Source organism: Schistocerca piceifrons, chromosome 3 (assembly GCF_021461385.2).
Source record: "Schistocerca piceifrons isolate TAMUIC-IGC-003096 chromosome 3, iqSchPice1.1, whole genome shotgun sequence".
In the NCBI taxonomy this organism is placed as follows: Eukaryota; Metazoa; Arthropoda; class Insecta; order Orthoptera; family Acrididae; genus Schistocerca; species Schistocerca piceifrons.
In genome coordinates, this window is record NC_060140.1 from 692,667,400 (window position 1) to 692,684,895 (window position 17,496).

At 40.7% G+C, this 17,496-nt stretch overlaps 1 protein-coding gene across 1 annotated transcript in view; it reads left to right on the forward strand.

Moving 5' to 3' along the window:
• The window catches only part of LOC124788099 (ATP-dependent translocase ABCB1-like), a 180,654-nt gene that overhangs the window by 21,253 nt on the left and 141,905 nt on the right, over positions 1 to 17,496 (forward strand). The window contains exons 2-4 of the mRNA XM_047255214.1: positions 11,106 to 11,235; positions 12,588 to 12,713; positions 12,814 to 12,880. Coding sequence (XP_047111170.1) covers positions 11,216 to 11,235; positions 12,588 to 12,713; positions 12,814 to 12,880 — 213 coding nt within the window. The 5' untranslated portion in view covers positions 11,106 to 11,215. The remainder of the gene's footprint in view (positions 1 to 11,105; positions 11,236 to 12,587; positions 12,714 to 12,813; positions 12,881 to 17,496) is intronic.

Genomic DNA, 17,496 nt, shown 5'->3' on the forward strand with positions numbered 1-17,496 from the left:
GATAATGCTGACCTACATAGCGCGGTTGTAACCCAACATGCTGTACAGAGAGTCGACATGTTGCCTTGGACTTTTCTATCACCAGATCTGTCTCCAGTCGAACACATACACTATGTGATCAAAAGTATCCGGACACCACCTAAAAAAATACGTTTTTCATATTAGGTGCATTCTGCTGCCACCTACCGCCAGATACTCCGTATCAGCGATCTCAGTAGTCATTAGACATCGTGAGAGAGCATAATGGGGCGCTCTGCGGAACTCACGGACTTGGAACGTAGTCAGGTGATTAGGTGTCACTTGTGTCATGCGACTGTATGCGAGATTTCTACACTGGTAGGCATCCCTAGGTCCATTATTTCCGATGTGACAGTGAAGTCGAAACGTCAGGGGACACGTACAGCACAAAAATGTACAGTCCAACCTCGTCTGTTGACTGACAGAGACCGCCGACAGTTGAAGAGGGTCCTAATGTGTAATAGGCAGACATTTATCCAGAACATCTCACAGAAATTAAAAACTGCATCAGGAGCCACTGCAAGTACTACGGCAGCTAGGCGGGAGATGAGAAAACTTGGATTTAATTGTCGAGTGGCTGCTCATAAGCCACACGCCAAGCCGGTAAATGCCAAACGACAACTCGCTTGATGTAAGGAACGTAAATATTAGACGATTAAACAATGGAAAACCGTTGTGTGGAGTGACGAAACACGGTACACAGTGTGGCGATCCGATGGCAGGGTGTGGGTATGGCGAATGCCCAGTGAACGTCATCTGCCAGTGTGTGTAGTGCCAACAGTAAAATTGGGAGGCGGTGGTGTTATGGTGTGGTCGTGTTTCTCTTGGAGGGGGCTTGTATCCCTTGTTGTTTTGCGTGGCACTATCACACTACAGGCCTACACTGATGTTTTAAGCACCTTCTTGCTTCCCACTGTTGAATTCGGGCAAACAGATTGCATCTTTCAACACGATCAAACATCTGTTCAAATGCACGGCCTGTGGCGGAGTGGTTACACGACAATAACATCCCTGTAATGGACTGGCCTGCACAGAGTCCTGACCTGACCTGAATCCTATAGAACGCCTTTGGGATCTTTCGATTGACTTCATGCCGTGGTCTCAGCGACCGACATCGATAACTCTCCTCAGTGCAGAAATCCGTGGAAAATGGTCTGCCATTACCCAAGAAACCGTCCAGCACCTGATTGAACGTATGCCTGAAAGAGTGGATGCTGTCATCAAGGCTAAGGGTAGACCAACACCGTAATGAATTCCAGCATTACCGATGAAGGGTGCCACGGATTAGTAAGTCATTTTCAGCTAGGTGTCCGGATACTTTTGATCACATAGTGTATGAGACATCGTCGAACGACAACTCCAGCGCCATGCACAAACAGCATCAATCATCCATCTATTGACCGACCAAGTACAACAGACATGGAGGTCCAACCAGCACATGTACAAAAGAATGCACGCACATTTGCATCCTTGCATTCAACATTGTGGCGGTTACACCACTTATTAATGTACCAGTACTGGACACCACGATAGACAGTATGAATTTTTAAAAAGTACTTATTGCAAAGAGAAATGACCGATAAATCTTCTAAATATTATAATTCCCTCCGAAACAGAAGAGGCAGTATTTTGTTTCTCATGCACAGCAAAGATTAAAAATATAATTTCTCTCGAAATCAACGAAATATAACAACAAACAGCACTACATAGAAATGACGTCACAATAATCATTACAATTACATCACTGGTTAGTACTACAAATTAACCTTCACACATATAGTTAATTAAGATTCCAAATTAAATCTTCAAGTAGGTTGTTTTTGTCTTAGATTAGTGTTTCACATGTGCATTACCCCAACGAATCTATGTTGTGTTAATTTGTATTGATTATTGGCATTATACATCAAAATTATTATAATTCCTGTAAAATAGCTCTAGCTGTAGCAGCATATGTGTATTAATATCTAATACTTACTACTGTGAGGGACACAGAACACACAGACACTAATAAATCACTAGACTATTTGTGTAGATTCTAATGGTCCAGATTACAAACAGTCACCACATTAGCTATATGCAAATGTGTGTTTACACGTTTTCTTTATTATTTTTTTAATTGGCTTTCGGCACTGCTGCACGCACCATCCAGTGATACGCTTACAGCTTCCTTTACTGTATTTTGAGGTTACGGATATTATATTTTTTTCACTTAGTTTCACTTCTTGGTCGACGCAGACACAATTGCAAAAATTTAGAGCCTGTCCCACTTTTAAAAATTCGCATATCAGCGTCGTTTGTAATATTATTAATTAAAATTTTGATTTTTTAAACTAAATCAATTAAATAGCGTTATTAGTAACACGGACTATTGTTGATTTTATAGACATTTCAGTTTCTAACCTTACGCAACTGTGTAAGCCATATGATTCAATATATTCGATATAGCTTTATTGGAAATTTGACTCTGTTTGGCCGGCCGGAGTGGCCGAGCGGTTCTAGGCGCTGCAATCTGGAACCGCGCGACCGCTACGGCCGCAGGTTCGAATCATGCCTCGGTGACAGATGTGTGTGATGTCCTTAGGTTAGTTAGGTTTAACTAGCTCTAAGTTCTAGGGGACTGATGACCTCAGAAGTTAAGTCCCATACTCGTCAGAGCCATTTGAGCCATTTGACTCTGTTTGGTCTAGTTACCAAGCTTTGCAAGAGATGAACAGATTTAATTGTGTATGCATATTTTGTTATGTATTTATCTGTCTTGCATGTTCAATGAATTTGAGTTTTTGTAATACCTTTTTATGCGCAGAATTCTATATAAATGTTGTAAGCCCTGAAGATATTTCCGTTTTCTGTAACAGCTTTTCAAAAACCAAGAAATCGACAGTATCGATAAAAGCTGTCGTTCATGAATGTTGCTGCCCCTGTTTTGATACACAGGGACAAAGTAAGTTTCACGACACGAGAAATGTCCATTAAATCGACGTATCTGTGTCATGTAGAGAATTTTATAGTCCTTCTACTTTCAGGTCAGTTTTCCTTGTGCACAGAAGAGGTTACTCGTAAAAGTATCTCTTTCTGCAGATATCACAATAAAAATTATCAGGCCTGATCCTCTACATATATATGCTATCTCAAAGAATTTTTACCCTAAGCTTGTTCAAATGGCTCTTAGCACTATGGGACTCAACTGCTGAGGTCATTAGTCCCCTGGAACTTAGAACTAGTTAAACCTAACTAACCTAAGGACATCACAAACATCCATGCCCGAGGCAGGATTCGAACCTGCGACCGTAGCGGTCTTGCGGTTCCAGACTGCAGCGCCTTTAACCGCACGGCCAACTAAGCTTGTTAAAACAGCGAAAATATCAAGAGTAGACACGACGTCGGGTATGTAAACTGTTGGGACTACTTTACAATGCCGAACTCTCTATGTTACTCTTTTCGTTATTAGTTCCTGTCAGCCAGTCTCACCGTGTAGGGTTGAAAGGTATAGGCTTAGATAAGAACTTACCTTAACTACAAAAAAAAATGTTATCATGACTGCTGCCTTCAAGGGACAAATTTAGTTGAGTCCTCAGGAATAGCTAAGCATCAGTTTCCTTCCAAGTAAATTTCCTGTTACGTTTATCAGCGTCTCTATTGCTTAATGCTGTTGTGGTATGCCTCTAGGTCTCGTAAGTATTCTCTTCAACGCTGTTCTTACTTCATGGTCGTGGGCAACGGAGCTCTTTGGTTATACAGTGGCGGAAAAAAATCGCAGCGCCAGGAAGGAAAGTCGGTAAGCATTTTTCTGTATCTGAAAGGTGATGCCAATTAAAATTACGCGAGAGTCGCAGAAGAATGGCGCTAGTAGCACCACTATGCGGATGCAAACCAGGCTCGCTTTAGATACACGCTGTAACGGTTGTGAGTGGTAGTTTCCTTTGAGATGGAACGTGATGATGTTAGTCAAAATTGCCTTTAAGGGATAAACACGCCAGTATCAACACCTCACTGAGTTTGGAAGAGGTCGTGTAACGAGGCTACAAGAAGCTGGATGTTCCTTCTGCGATACTGCAGAAAGACTTGGTAGGAATGTAGCTACTTAACATAACTGCTGGCAGTTGTGCCCACGAGAATATATGGTCGCAAGAAGGCCGGGCTCCGGACGACCACGTGACACTACCGAGGGGGAAGACCATCGTGTTCGGCGTATGGCTCTGGTGCATCGTACTGCATCTGCAGCAGCAATGTGAACAGCGTTTTTCGCTATAGTGCCGCAACGAAGTGTTTGCAAATCGGTTACTTCGAGGACAGCTGCGAGCCAGACGCCCTGTAGCGCGCATTTTAATGACGCCAAAGCGCTGTCATTTCTATGTTAGGGGTGAGGAGCGAGAGCTCATCGGAAGGCGAGGTGGAGGCCTGTTGTCTTTTCTGATGAATACTGGTCCTGCCTCGGTGCCAATGTTGGCTGTATATTGGCTAGAAAGAGGCCAGCTGAGGCCCTGCAACCAACCTGTCTGCGTGCTATACACACTAGATCTACACCTGGAATTACGGCATGGGGGTGCTATTATTCTGGTGGTTACTCCATGCACCCTGACTGCAAATTCTACGTCAATCTTGTGATTCGATCGCTTATGCTATCATTAATTAACACCACGGCAGAGGGTGTTTTGAACAGAATAACGCTCGCCCATATACCGCTGTTGTGATGTCGACATGTTGCCCTGGCCTGCCCGATCAGCAGATCTTTCTCCAGTCGAGCACATATGGGACATCACCGATCGAAAGCCCCAGCGTCATCCACAAACAGCATTAACCGTCCATGTATTGAGCGACCAAGTGCAACAGGCATGGAACTCCTTCCGACACCTATAGCACAGCCTGCATGCACTTTTGCATTCATGCATTCAACATTCTGGCGGTTACATCACTTATTAATGTGCCAGTATTTAGCACTTGCAATGTCTTATCTCGAGCATACATTAACATGTGATCTTGTCTTACAATGTTCCTCACGTAAATATGTTATATAGACAAACGTATTCCCGAAACTTCGTTGTTCTACATTAATTATTTTTTGTGTTACAATTTTTTTCCGTCAATGTACACGAGGAAAACTTTGCAGTAATCTCCTTTCCCACGTCCGTTCTCGGCGTTCACATCTAGAAGCTACATACTTTCTGTCTCTTAATCGCAGAAACAGTTTTCTATATTCGATATTTAATATTAACGAAAACTGTAATATGCCTGTGTGCAGATGTTCATCCAAATCACACTTCTCGTATCTGCGACTAAAAAAATAGAGACCCGTACCAAAGCAAAGTACCGTTAACGGCAGCTAACAAATAACAGATCTTCCGGGAAGGAATAAACGACTAAGCGGTCTGTGTGAATCTTAAGAAACTGTTAAGTCACTATGACAAATTCAAGGGGGTCTTTACTTGGATATTAGTGATCTAAGATTCTTGCTTGCGTCTTTACATGTAAAAACACGGCATGAAACGAAATATATGTCCTCCTATCTTAACGAGAGTGGACTGGGCTTTGGTAAAGTTTTTAGAATGTTGGACTGTAGGACGCGGATTATTTAGTAATATAAAAGTATATTTGTAAACACTATTCCATCAGCCCCTCTTACCCCTCCTAGGCTATTATCCTGGTCGCCAGTGCTGCTAGACCCGGTGGTAGCTACTTCGGATCTTCGTGGTGGGTAAATCGTTAGCAGCAATGTTTCGTCCGCAGAAGGATAACAGGTAATGGCGTACGGCTAGTGAGCAACAAACAGTTCACCATAATCGTGATATAAATCTCATATCCTACGCCTTCTTTTGTGAAATGAGATCACATAACACTGACGTTAGTCATTGGACAGGAACGTTAACCTCAGCTACCATCACGTTGGTCTTCGAGAATACCAGTAGACCCCGATTTCTTTAAAGAATTTAACTCGTATGTATAAAAAAGCTTCAAACGTCATTACAAATGAGTGAATGTGTTAAGTATTTGTCGTTAAGCATGTCAGAGAGAGAAAGCTTGTAAAAGTTTGAACGTAAAGTTTGTAGAATGTAACTAAGTGCTCTCATTATGAAACACTGGATGAATATAATCTGGGTACTTTGAGCGCCAGTTAGATAAAAGTAAGTTTCACATGGTTATGGCGTCATTTCTCCTGATCTATGTGTCGTCCCCTGATATAATTTTGCAGGTAGAGTCAGTAATATATCCAGATAATGTCGACAAAGTGTGTTGCGAATAGAGTTAGCAGTAAAGGCATAATAAATTAGAACGCCATTCCTGATGTTGAAGTTTTATTGCGCGCCACTTTAAGCAGACGTTAGGTGTTCACGCATCTAAATCTCTTCGACCTCAAAGAAATGTTCAAATGTGAGTGAAATCTTCTGGGACTTAACTGCTAAGGTCATCAGTCCCTAAGCTTACACAGTACTTAACCTAAATTATACTAAGGACAAACTCACACACTCATGCCCGAGGAAGGACTCGAACCTCCGCCGGGACCAGCCGCACAGTCCATGACTGCAGCGCCTTAGATTGCTCGGCTTATTCCGCGCGGCTCTTCGACCTCACATTTGCTGAACTATGCGCAGTACAATGATATAATTTTGCGGAAATGTGTGGATAATTTCTGCAGACTACGTTGCGAATGAAGTTGGTACTAAAAAAGTTATACAATAAATTACAGTGTCATCTCTGATTCGTAGGTTTTACTGCATGAACAGCGTATATGTCGTAAACGACAAATTGTTCCTTTCATTGTTATGTGGGTGGTCGCAGCGAGAAAAAGGATCATAGACATTTAAAAATATGTGTAAAGTCTCTTGGAAGTCGCTCTCTTTCTCGTATACCGAATGAATAATGTCCGCGTATTTGTGCGCCGTCAGTTGCCCTGCCTCAAAACAGGCACAGCGTTCCTAACTATAATACATCTCTTACTGTACTAATTACTTAAGATAAGGACACAAAATATTTCTTTTGTCAGTTGCGCTACTATGACTGCTATTTTTATTTGAACTGTAAGTATATTTCTGCTATAGACCTATCATCAGATTATCTGTAATAGAACATCTTATAAATTTTGGTACATTTGTTGTATCACATGTTAGTTACTTATGAATAATGTAATTTTACAAACTTCAAGTCCTGACTTTCTTACAATACCGTTGTTTCTGTTGCTCTCTGTCTGTCACTGATTATATTTTACGTTATTGTAGCAATAATACACAGTTTTGTAGTATGTTCTGACTTTTCATTTAGTAGTGGTCAGAAAGAAATCTTATTCTGTTATTGACATTTAGTGACAGCAATTGTGACAGATGATCGGTGATTTTATTATTTCTGCTTCTGTCTATTTGTTTGCTGATTATATTCTTCCGTTGTTATTCTAGTAGTAATCAGTTTTGTGTTATAGTCTGACAGTTTATTAATAACCGTGAGATATACACTTAATTTCCAGTGGAAATACCGTAACAGAAATTATGTCAGATGATCAGTGATATTGTATGGTTTCACCCACTTGTTGACAATTCTACCAGACATGTTATTGGGTTTTTTCCATGAATATCTGTGGTGTTGTGTTATTTAAGATAAATGTTGTCTCTGGTTGTAATATGATACATCTTTACTCTTGGTGAATATTGCCAATAAAGGTTTTAGTGAACTATTTATGTATTAAGATCACTTCATTCGTTGAGGATTAAATGTGTATAATTTCCTGTGTGTAAATATATCTCAGTTTCCTCTAATATATTCGCTATTAGTCCTTTTAGTGTTATAAGGTACCGATGGTACTTTGCAGTCGACCTGTTGTGTGGCGTTCACGTTTAATGTGGTCGTAAAAGGTGGATGAGCTGTTGTCTAACATGTGTTTGATATGTAGTGGCGAAATTTCAGCCTGTCTGGCCCATGTAGAATTTTTCACAGTTTTTGCACTGAATTTTATGTATGTCAGGATTTAAGTATTTGGTGGTTCCAGTAGTATGACTACTTTTTTATATACTATGTCGCGTTTGGTTAATAAAAAGTGTACTAGTGTTTTTTCAGCGGTACACAAGTATGTAGTAGGTATCTACGTAATTTTACGTTTTATTGGTGTTTCTCTGATGAGTGTTATTCCTTCAGGTATAGTTGGTCGTGAGGGTTTTGTATATTTCGTACATAGCTCTGTGGTTAATCGTGGATTGTAATCATTCTCTTGCGCTACGCACTGCAGGGTTCAAATTTCTTTTTGTATTGCGACCTGTTCTGTGGGAAGGTTAATCATTGTGTTGATCACGACGTGAAAATATACAAGTTTGTGTAATTTCAGTTGACAGGAAATTGCACTGGTAACATTATCGGTTGTTGGCTTTTACTATATTTCGAATTTATGAGTGCTGTTAATGTTATGGTAAGTTAGCCAAGAGCCAAAGTTGTGCTCGAGTCCAGAAAGTTTTTTTTCCGTTCCTAGCCCTGTCATCAATTTCATTATGAGAGCGTTGAGTGTCGTATGTATGTCCTAATTGTTTCCTTCTTTAATCATTATTGATTCGTTGATATGTCTGTAGTAATATATTATTTTATTACGGTAAGTTTTTGTTGTTACAATGAAGTTTTCTCTAAGGATTTAAGAAAATCAACTATTGTGCCAGCAATGCTAAATCCCATTGCTACTCCATCATTTTGTAAGTACATTTTGTCACTCAGTGTAAAATAGTTTTGGTTTGGCACAAATTTCGACTGGAAATTAAGTTTATTTTTGACCATTACTAATGAAATATCAGGACATAACACACAACTAATTACTACTGGAATAACAACGAAAGAATACAAACAGCAAACAAATAGACAGCAACAGAAATAATAATATCACTGATCATCTGTCACAACTGCTGTTATCAAATGTCAACTACATAATAACATTTATTTCCTACCACTACTAAATGAGATGTCAGAACATACTACAAAACTGACTATTATGCCACACTAACGTAAAACATAATCAGTAACAAATATACAGCAACAGAAACAACGATATTGCGAGAAAGTCTGGGTAGAAAACGTATGTAAAACCATATTATTCATAATTTACTTACATACATAAAAAATACCAAAATTTGTAAGATGTTCTATTACAGATAACACGATAATGGCTGTATAGCCGAAACAGGCCTATAGTTCAAATAAAGATAAGATTTACAGTATTTTCAAACAACTTACAGGATTTCAGCCAGCTAAATTTTACAGCGACCGCCGATATTTCGCCGGAAGTACACACCGCCATTCTTAAGGCATGAACTGCAAAGGACGGCCGATGTATAGGCAAATTTAAAACCTCGTTTCTAGAAGTAATTCAGGAAAGATACACACACACAAACACCCTCTGAACACTAGTGCCACCAGAGATGATGAAAGTCAGAGATATCTATATTGAGACAACGAACTAGCGGGTGAGGTAACATTAACTCCGTTCCTTTGTTTTTCGACAAGGGGGAGGAGGATTCCAGGCAGAGTTTAAGCAAAAACCTACAGTACTGTTTACAAGGTTACTCGCTAATTTAATCTCAACTGCCTCCTTAATGACACTGTCCCAATAGCTGGACGTGCATCGTGATATAGCATCGGGTGACCAGTATCCAAGCAATGTTCTGCAATAGCAGACCTATTTGGTTGCTCTAATCGTGTGTACCGTTTATGCTCAATACATCGGTCCTCCACGGTCCTGATAGTCTAACCAATGTATGCCATGACACAGCTACAAGGAATGTGATATACACTCGCCTTACGCAAACCAAGATCATCCTTAACCGAACCTAAAAGCACTCTAATTTTAGATGGAGGTCGGAAAATGTGCGTTGCGCTATCGAACAACTGTGCATCGGGTGATTGATAATACTGAGTCGACTCCTAAGTCTACTGCCTTGTTGCCTTACATAGGAAGCACTTCCAAAAAGATCGGTCGTGTTTTAGGGAAATACGACGTGAAATGTGTTTTCCGACCTCCATGTAAAATCAGAGTGCATTTGGGTTCAGTTAAGGACGATCGTGGTTTTCGTATGGCGGGTGTATATCACATTCCTTGAAGCTGTGGCATGACTGTCAGGACCGTGGAGGACCGATGTACTGAGCATAAATGGCACACACGATTACAGCAGCCAAGTAGATCTGCTATTGCCGAACATTGCTTGGATACTGGTCACCCCATGTTATATAATAACACTGAATATTGGCATGCGCGTCCAGCTATTTGGACAGTGTCATTAAGAAGACAGTTGAGATTAAATTAGCTAGTAACCTTGTAAACAGGGATGGAGGTTTTTGCTTAAACTCTGCCTGGAATCCTGCTCTTCCTTGTCAAAACGTAGAGGGTCAGAGATAATGTTACCTCACCCGCTAGTTCGTAGTCTCACTATAGATGTCTCAGACTTTGGTCATCTTTGGTGGCACTAGTATTCAGTGGGTGTGTGTTATCTTTCCTGAATTACTTCCAGAACCGAGGTTTTAGATTTGCCTGTACAGTGCCTGTCCATTGCAGTTTGTGCCTTGAGAATGGCTTGGTGTACTCCCGGCGAAATATCGGCGGTCGCTGTAAATTTTACCTGGCTGAATTGCTGTAAGTTGTTTGAAAATTGTATACGCCAGGAGAAACTCAGGTCTCACGTTTATGGTAGATAACTGGTTATATGAACAGATTATATCCATGAAAGACGTCTGTTATGCAGCAGGCCTAGAAGCGAATAGTTGCACTTAACGAAGATGATATCTCTTAATGAGTAGATTACGACAACATTTTAAAATTTCTCAATAATTACGCGTAATACTGGAAACCCGAAAACCTTCAGATAGGCAACCTAAAGCTGAAATTGGAATTCCGTGTTTCGGGATAGTCGCTTAGTAAAATAGATTAGGGAATATATGACAGCTCTGTGAGGTACCTTCAACTTTACTATCGCGCAGCCATGCACACGATCTCATGGGAATTGTAAAAATCACTCCTTAATATCTCCATTGTCTCCAGGTTCTGGAACGACTGGAGAGGTAGACAGAGTAACCATTAACATCTTTGATCCAATTTCCTCAACATAATTGTCTTGTGATTCTTCTCGTTACAGCACAATTGCCGGTGACGCTCAATACGCAGCTGTTGCAGGCACATATTGAAGAAGGACTGCAAGATATCCTCAGCTGAAATTCCCACTGGTGTGAAACACACAAAAAAAAGATGCCTGCTTCGATAAGAACGTGAGTTCTGATATATTCTACAATTTTAAATCAAAGCAGAGATTCCTGTACAAATATTTTTGTCATTGTCAACTCTTCTCACTTCAGAAGTACTCAATATTTTCTGATTTTGGTTGTAATTGCTTATTATCCATAAGTTATCAGCATTACCTCATGTTAAGCTTTGAAACAGTAAAGACAACTAGATTCTTTTCCAACAACGAGAAAGAAACATTTAAATTAAGCTCAGGTCCGTCGAACAAATTGTTGTAGCTGTAACTTGTTTGGTGCCATAATATAATCGTAAATACATTTCTCGTGAAAATTATAACCTTTTTATGGCAGAAATTGTGGCTTTTGTTGGTAAACCGAGGCAATGTGCAACATTAGTGATAAAATCCATGACCTGTTATTAAAATTTTAATTTATTTTATCAACCAATGCTCATATCGAATCATACCATCATCTTGAGAGCTATAGATGAGTACTGAACGACCTTCACTGCAGTGTCAATGTGACATAAACGCAGATCTGTAAGGCTGCAACGTTGATGCTTAACATTGCAATGACTTTCTTTTTTCTGTTACTTACACTGCAAGCATCCTGTTATTACACAAAAGACAAAACAGGGAGAAGGAACTTCGTGTAATTTGTTCAAAATGGTTCAAATGGCTCTGAGCACTATGGGACTTAACTACTGAGGTCATCAGTCCCCTAGAACTTACAACTACTTAAACCTAACTAACCTAAGGACATCACACAGATCCATGCCCGAGGCAGGATTCGAACCTGCGACCGTAGCGGTCACGCGGTTCCGGACTGAAGTTCCTAGAACCGCTCGACCACCACGGTTCCAAACTGACGCGCTTAGAACCGCACGGCCACACCGGCCGGCCGTGTAATTTGTACTAAAGGATGTATATAGAAGTCAGTTGATGAGCATTTGCCTGAAACTACAGGAAAAACACATGAAGAATTCGACGAAATTCTGCCTGGTAACAGTGTTTCTGTCTTATATTTCGTACCATGACGGCAAAAAATGTCCTGCGTTTCTTTAATCTTTGCTCGAATCGAGTGAAGCCATCTGAACGATTTTAAGTTTATTTTTTAAAAACCGGTATTGTCAGTAATAATATTAGGAACAAAAAGGCATATCTTTGTTTCGAAATGAGGTTCATCTTTCTTACTTACACACAAAAAATTCCTGGTAAATTTCATTTTTCTCTAAACAATGATATTGATTGGACAGTTTGTAAATGACATACTGCTTAAATCGACAATGAAATACTTCTTAACTACTAATTTTAATATTCTGGCATAAGATGCAGTCATTCTAACGAAAAATATATGTTAATGAAACTGTTTTCCTCTAGGTACGGATTTCACAGTTCTCAGGCGAGTCTGGCAGAAGAAAATAATGAGGAAGTTCGGGGAAAAATATTACGCATGGTGTCGGTCGAGGGAAAACCCCCGGGAAGTAAATCCGCTTCAATCGACGGGTAAGCAACCAGCTCTTACTGCTGATGACCACTGCGTACACTTTTTACCCTCAGTATTTGGATCTTAGCTTCACAATTAATAAGGCTAATTTGTAAACAGGACCTTCATACAACCGGTTCTGCCGCAGACAGAGGAGTCGATTCCTCCAGTTTCCTTCTTCCAGCTGGTAAGTATTTGTTTAATGCGATACTCACAATATCTTATTGACGAAGACGTGGTCATTATTTTGAACAGTATCACTTATTTTCATTTCTTGCCTTTTCTGTGTGAAAGTTGAACCAAGCACAAAACTTAATTCCTTCCATCATCATTGTCAGTGCTTTCACTTGTTCAGGTTCTAGTAGATGTTAACAGAACTGAACATTTCATACAATAAATTGAGAACATAAAATTAACCCTGACATTGGTAAGGTAATAATTTCAAAAACGAAGCTATTGAAACATAATAAAATACACGTCATTCACTTTTATTTTAGTCTAGCCGAGTCACATGATATTTTAGTAGTGTTGGCTAATAGATTTTGTTATTTATTATTTTATTCTCCATTGAATTTTATAATTTAGCAGTCCCGTGGTAACGATATGAGCACATGAAGTAAGAAAGATGTAGATTGTTTCTCGCCATTTTACAGCGATATTTCGAAACCAGTAAATGTTTATATAAATATATACTTCATGTAAGAGTTTATTACACAGTGCTTTAAGGTAGATGATCCGACAAATTGGATGAGAATCTCCTGCTCTCATTCAGTTTAAGTGTATATCGTTAGCGGGGTGTTACATATGAATTTATTAAATGAAATTACTTTGCGTTGATGAAGTTGGTGGGCGTAGGGAGAAGCTGAATTCACCGATTAAATGATTATCATTTCTATCTTGTGATATTTTTGTTCACAATAATAATCTCTTTTGAGTGTTTTCTGCATTGTAATATTGCGACAAGTTATACACTACAGGCCGTTAAAATTGTTACACCAAGAAGAAATGCAGATGATGAACAGGTATTCGTTGGACAAATATATTATACGAGAACTGACAGGTGATTACATTATCACGCAATTTGGTTGCATAAATCCAGAGAAATCAGTACCCAAAACAACCACCTCTGGCCGTAATAACGGCCTTGATACACCTGCGAATTGAGTCAAACAGAGCTTGGATGGCGCCTACAGGTACAGCGGCCCGTGCAGCTTCAACACGGTTCCACAGTTCATCAAGAGTAGTGACTGGCGTATTGTGACGAGCCAGTTGCTCGACCACCATTGACCAGACGTTTTCAGTTGGTGAGAGATCTGGAGAATGTGCTGGCCAGGGCAGCAGTCGAACACTTTCTGTATCCAGAAAGGCCCGTACAGGACCCGCGACATGCGGTCGTGCATTATCCTGCTGAAATGTAGGGTTTCGCAGGGATCGAATGAAGGGTAGAGCCATTAGAAATTAAACGTCCACTGTTCAAAGTGCCGTCAATGCGAACAAGAGGTGACCGAGACGTGTAACCAATGGCACCCCATACAGTCACGCCGGGTGATACGCCAATATGGCGATGACAAATACACGCTTCCAATGTGCGTCACCGCGATGTCGCCAAACACGGATGCGACCATCATGATGCTGTAAACAGAACCTGGATTCATCCGAAAAAATGACGTTTTGCCATTCGTGCACCCAGGTTCGTCGTTGAGTATACCCTCGCAGGCGCTCCTGTCGGTGATGCAGCGTCAAGGGAACCGCAGACATGGTCTCCGAGCTGATTGTCCATGCTGCTGCAAACGTCGTCGAACTGTTCGTGGAGATGGTTGTTGTCTTGCAAACGTCCCCATCTGTAGACTCAGGGATCGAGACGTGGCTGCACGATCCATTACAGCCATGCGGATAAGATGCCCGTCATCTCGACTGTTAGTGATACGAGGCCGTTGGGATACAGCACAGCGTTCCGTATTACCCTCCTGAACCCACAGATCCCATATTCTGCTAACAGTCATTGGATCTCGACCAACGCGAGCAGCAATGTCGCGACACGATAAACCGCAATTGCGATAGGCTACAATCCGACCTTTATCAAAGTCGGAAACGTGATGGTGCGCATTTCTCCTCTTTACACGAGGCATCACAACAACGTTTCACCAGGCAACGCCGGTCAACTGCTGTTTGTGTATGAGAAATCGGTTGGAAACTTTCCTCATGTCAGCACGTTTTAGGTGTCGCCACCGGCGCCAACCTTGTGTGTATGTTCTGAAAAGCTAATCATTTGCATATCACATCATCTTCTTTCTGTTAGTTGAATTTCGCGTCTGTAGCACGTCATCTTCGTGGTGTACTAATTTTAATGGCCAGTAGTGTATGTACGACTTGATGGCCGTTAGATACAGTGGTCTGACGGCAGAAGCTCCTTGAGGTTAGGAAACGTTTGGGTAGAAATTTTTATCAGTTTTAACTTTTTTATGGTCAAAATCCGTTGACCGGTGGATACACCGGTTCCCACCAGATCACGGAAGATAAGCACCGACGGCCGTAGTTGACCATGCGGCCTGCCATGCGCTGTTGGCCCTACTGGGGTGCACTTAACCTCGTGAGGTCGATTGAGGAGCTACATGAGCGAGTAGTAACGGTTCCATGTCACGAAAATTAACAGCTGACGAGAGAGTCCATCAGATTACATCCATCGGCTGTGGATGACACGGCGGCCGGCCATTACCTTTGGGTCTTTTGAGGTCTTTCCGGACGGAGTTTAGCAACTCTTTTATTAGACAAGAGATAAACCAGCTATTCCTGGTGAATTATAAAAGGAATTCTGTAAAAGCAGTGGAAACAAAACCTACGTTATATAAAGATTGTTGACGAAATAGAAGAATCAGCGAAGTGTGAAGCTGTACTGTATATTGCTCTAAGTATTGACAGTTATAAAGTAACTGTGGCATTAAGCTCGTGTTGAACACTAAAATCAAAAAGGTACGTGACTAAATTCCACTTTGCCGCTGATGAAGTACCGAAATAATTACTATTCACAGTTGACCATTTACGCCACACATATCTTCTCAGCAAAATCTGGACCAATAACGCTTAACTCCCAGAGCCCATAATAACAGCGAGTATTCTCGTATTTAACCCGAGACGTTGATGTATTGACAGGAATATTGCTGTGCTTCAAGTAACACTAATCCTTGATAGTAGCCATGGTCATCGTTATGTGAAACTTTAAATATCCTGTTCAGCAGGACCATTGTTGAACAGAATTCTCAAGACTGTTAATTCACGACACATAACTGTCACTATCCTGCTTTCCCATTCATTTGACGTACTTCGCACTGAACTGGTATGGCAGATCACCAGTAAGCGAGTCACTTGTGATCTTTAACGTTTTACTAGTAATCCCGATCCACTGGTATACTTGCAAGGTCGTAAATCATAGGTGTTGTTCAGCCAAACAAAACGTCATTCGGCACATGCAATACTATATATTTGTTATGCAGATTTATTTCATACGTTTTAAGAGTGTAATGTCATATATGTTCTATTCCTCATCATTCCCGACAATCCCTGCAATTTTCGTGAACAGCAGCGTACGCTCTCGAAGGTCTATTTTATATCGAAGGTCGACAAGCACCAATCTACGCCGAGCAATCTCAAAGAAACGGCAACATACAACCAGGCAGAAGAATTAGCAGTGAAATTAATACTGACTATAAACAGTTAAGTCTTGGAATCAGTTAACAGCACTGGTAACTCTTACGTTTTATTCTCCGTACGGTACTTGTAGCTTAACTGCAGATAGTTACTGACTTGCGTGATTGTTCTGTGGGAAAAAGTGCGGTTAAGGTGTAAGGTACGTAAGAAGTGACATGGACAATAAATTAGCAAAGCGACTGTATACATCAGGAGCGCATGTTCTGGGAAGACAGGATGCAATTATTACAGAGAAAAACATCAGCGAAGTGACGCACAAAATTTTGAAGCGCAACAACCAATCAAAGTTAATGTAATTAATTTGAATGGTACATTAAGAAATTAAGCCCAATAGAAAAGAGATCTTCCCGATATGCCGTCAACTGAACTGTGGTTGAGGCAAAAGACGCTGGGTGAAAATGATATACTTAGACTTATAACAATGGCTTTATTGTGACGTTCCTCACACTCAACATAGGAAATGTAGCGATGAACAAACCGATGCTTCTCTTTCCTATTTTCAATTTGTTTGCAGTGACTCGCGAAAATAATTCCTGTGATTCAAGAGTCTCTCTCCTAATCGTCGACTTCTCACATCGTATCAGAGGTAGATGTATGCATTACTCTGTTTTATTCTTTGCTATTCCAGTCGAGTTCAACCATAAGAGAACAAACTTGGTGTCCGGGTTACGTGTTTGTGCTCAAAGCTTTTAACTTAAACATACTTCTAGGTTTAAACGTTTTCATCACATAATACCTTGTATCGTCTTGTCGGCGAATCTCATTAATGAGGAGCACCACTCTATTTCCACGTAGTTGGCACATGAAGATGATATTTCGATAAAATAATCTGTTCAAATTCATCAGCAGTCTGTGTCTAGATCATAATAGAAAAGCGAAGTAAACTTAGGTCTGGAGGAGGCGATGTTCTGGGTTCGTCGTAGAACACAGATAAAATGTCTGTCTCAGCCAAACAGAAACAAGGCACAATAGCGAAATTGACTCTCAATACTCACGTAGTCGGCTGTCGTTTCGCCCTAACTGACTGAGCTAATCAACAGCTGAGCTAGCAGAACGATGTGACAAAGCCGAAAGGGAAGCGTGACTAATTGGTTAGTG